Source organism: Rhagoletis pomonella, unplaced genomic scaffold, assembly GCF_013731165.1.
Source record: "Rhagoletis pomonella isolate Grant_MI unplaced genomic scaffold, Rhpom_1.0 Rhpom_scaffold_00006, whole genome shotgun sequence".
Taxonomy (NCBI): domain Eukaryota; kingdom Metazoa; phylum Arthropoda; class Insecta; order Diptera; family Tephritidae; genus Rhagoletis; species Rhagoletis pomonella.
In genome coordinates, this window is record NW_023458560.1 from 77697194 (window position 1) to 77700296 (window position 3103).

The 3103-nt window shown below is 43.2% G+C and overlaps 2 protein-coding genes across 2 annotated transcripts in view; both read right to left on the reverse strand.

Annotated features, from left to right (window-relative positions):
* LOC118741357 (nuclear pore complex protein Nup107) lies at positions 1 to 2650 on the reverse strand (the record flags this gene model as incomplete). The annotated part of the gene is given in 3 exon segments (XM_036473303.1): positions 1 to 133; positions 191 to 1867; positions 1921 to 2650. Coding segments are annotated over 3 exon segments (2417 nt in total), but the record flags the coding sequence as incomplete, so codon positions are not given.
* The window catches only part of LOC118741362 (ER membrane protein complex subunit 3), a 17451-nt gene extending 14368 nt beyond the window's left edge, over positions 1 to 3083 (reverse strand). Inside the window, exon 1 of the mRNA XM_036473310.1 lies at positions 3058 to 3083. The gene's annotated coding sequence lies outside the window, so the exon portion shown is untranslated. The remainder of the gene's footprint in view (positions 1 to 3057) is intronic.
* Positions 3084 to 3103: the final 20 nt, after the last annotated feature.

Genomic DNA, 3103 nt, shown 5'->3' on the forward strand with positions numbered 1-3103 from the left:
AATTTCTCTAATTGTATTTGACGATTTTCCCAATCCAAGGCAGTTATGTTTACAGGATCTTTTGGTGTGTCCGGATCGATTAGCCATCCCTTTTCAGGAAACAGTAAAATATTAAAAAGCGCATCTCGTGTTACTAAAAATAAAATAAAACGTGTTCAATTGCTGTGAAATGTAATATTTATGAGCTTACATTTAGTTTGTTCTTCCAAATTAGCTTCCCAACGCTTCAGTTCAGCCCGATAGACTTGTTCTTTGTGTTCTGAGGCAATGCGTTCTGTAAAGTTGGCACCTGCTGTTACCAGTTGCGGTTCTTTTGGACGGTTATGGAGTAGACGAGACCAATCGTTAAAACTGTCTATGGCCGCCAAGTATACTTTGTAACTGAGATACTCCTTAATGCTACACTCCTCGCGGCAAGGAAAGTTGTCCTTTGAACCAAAGATGTTAATTATTTGTGAGAGTGAGTCGGCTGGCACCATATCGTAAACGGCACGCACACACTCTGATTTGTTCTCGCCAAGGAAGGTACGTATCATTGCGTTGGCTTGCCACAGCAAGTCTCCACGTTGCGTAGGCAAAAAAGTTAGCCATTCCAGTGCACTTATTTTACGCTGATCGAAATTTGAAATCTCGCCGACTTGCAGTTGTTTGCGCGATGTAACAGCTTCGTCAGCGTCTCCAGGCATGCGCTGTCGAATGGTCTCCACGGTGTGGCGTGTGATATTTTCTATGTCCAAACCAGCATTAATGGCTTCAGTGAGTGCTGCGGAGCGGGTCGTTGTCTCTGTAACTCGTTCGAGGAATTTGGAGTATAACAGAATTTGCATTTTTCCAGGCAATGCAGCTGTGTAGAAAGCAATTAATTGCGCATCGCCCATTTCGATCAATGCTTCTACGTAGGCTGCGACTATGCGATCTGCCGTCTCCTCCTTATCAACACGACCTATTTGGCGCATGAAGAGTACAATATGCGTAAGGAAGCGTAGAAGATGAGGAGAAAGGGGTTCAATGTTATCGATCACGTTATTGGCACCTTCCACCCACCGTCGCATATGTTGCAATAGCTCACCAACGTTGTCCAATATCAAGTACTTTTGTATGGTGCCAACTTTACTGCATGCATAGTCGCGAACGGACGCATCATTGCTAACTGAGAGTTCTTCGAAAATCTGTTCAAGTGACATTTTTGCATTCCAATAACCGTCTGGCAGCTGTTGGTATGCCTTGATGCAGCACGCACGTATTTCACACTCGACGCGTATATCAATCTGCACTTTCAGATACGCCCACAGAAGATCCTCCCATGAACCTTTTAAGAGTGCTTTTAATGAGTCTAGATGGCCACAGAAAGCTCCAGCTATGGCTCGTGTATATTCGTCAAACTTTTTAGAATCAGCCATCAACCAGGCGCATTTTTTCCATATATCACGCCGTGGGTTACCTTCAATTGGCATTTTTTCTCTAGCATTTGGATTTGAGTAATAGTTTGGGTCCTCATGTAGCCGCCAGCCCTCAAGAATAGCAGCGCGCCAAGTTTGTCCGCTGTGTTTGCAAAGCGCCATAGCTTCGTCAATGTGACCCTGACGGATTTCTGTGAAAATACAGCGTGATAAACGTAGATTATCTTCCTCATCTAACGAATGAAGCGGACGACGTTCGCGAACTGGTGCATCTGGATCAAGCGATTTAACGATTTCCACGCCAGTTCCGAAGGCAACATCGCGGCGGTTTTGCAGTTGGAATAGCGTGTTTTCCCAACCAACTGCCCGATTTGCGATATGTCCGACTTGCGACTGAGAATCGTTTTGCTCGTAACATGCTTCAAGCCAATCAACCATGAGCTGATATTCACGCAACGTCGAATTGCCTGAGGGAGACGATGTAGTTTAACTAATATTTAAACATTGAAAAAATACTTACATGCATACAATTGGGCAACAACTTCCTTCTCCGAACCACCCAAAGGAGGCATCTCACAATCCATGCCACCGCCCTCTGCCTGTACCATTATACGATCCTTGTATAGCGCATATAGCAATTTCCAAGTTTTCATTTCCTGATGCAGCCACACTGCATTGTCTTCTTGGCGTTTGTCAGTGTTGGCCACTTGACGTTGGTCTCTTTGTAGCTCATCGGCGACACCAGCACATGTCTGTATCAGATCCTGTATGGTATCAAAAACCTCTGAGTCATTTGTGCGACTTTGTAATACTTCCAAGAACTGTGGAAATAACAAATCCGTTTTTCCTTTGAGCGAATACGTCTGCTGACCATCGTCTAATACCGAGCGCTCACTGGCAGTCATACCGTCGCCAACAGTCAGATTGAAATGATCAAAAAATGCACTAGAATTATTGTGGGACAATTGTCGCTGCGATTGGTCCAGAATGCGGGATAAATCGTTCGGCAACAAGGTAATGGAGAGGTCGTTGCGACTTGTATTTTGTTGAGACCGCATTGCCTTTGACGGTTGAGTTTTGATTTGGATCAGGCCGCGTTTTGAGGTAGCGAACGGACTTTGTGACATTTTCAAGCAAATATTCCAAAATTTGCAATTTGTTTCAACTTTTCACTTAAAACAGTTGCACAGCAAATTGTAGTAAATACCGGCGGACAAATTACAGAATTTATATATTCTTCTTCTTGTCACAATTTGCAGGCGCAGTAGAGAAAAACGAAACAAGCCAAGAACAGGGCCGCACTGTTGCCAACTTCGTGCTTTTCGCTCTAAATTTTGTGTTTTTTCTGTATTCAAAAGGGGAAAATGTTTGAGTTTGGTGCTTCTTTTTTAGTTTGAAAACACCAAAACTGTAAAGCTGAAATTAGTCGAGACCGCAGAACGTATACTTAAACGCAGTCTGTATACGCAGAATTTTGTCGATTACTGGAGCCCTCAGTGTTGCTTACTGCAGTGCTGCCACTCAGCAATGCCTTTTCATAAACTTACCTTTTCAACTACAATTTTGCGTGCTATAATAGATCGTAGCTAAATATAAACTACTTAGTTTTCAACAAAAAACCTTATTCAATAGTAAATTTCAAATATTTTAAACGTATTGTGGCGAATACTGCGGCAACACAAAGCGAACAACGAGAAATAGGC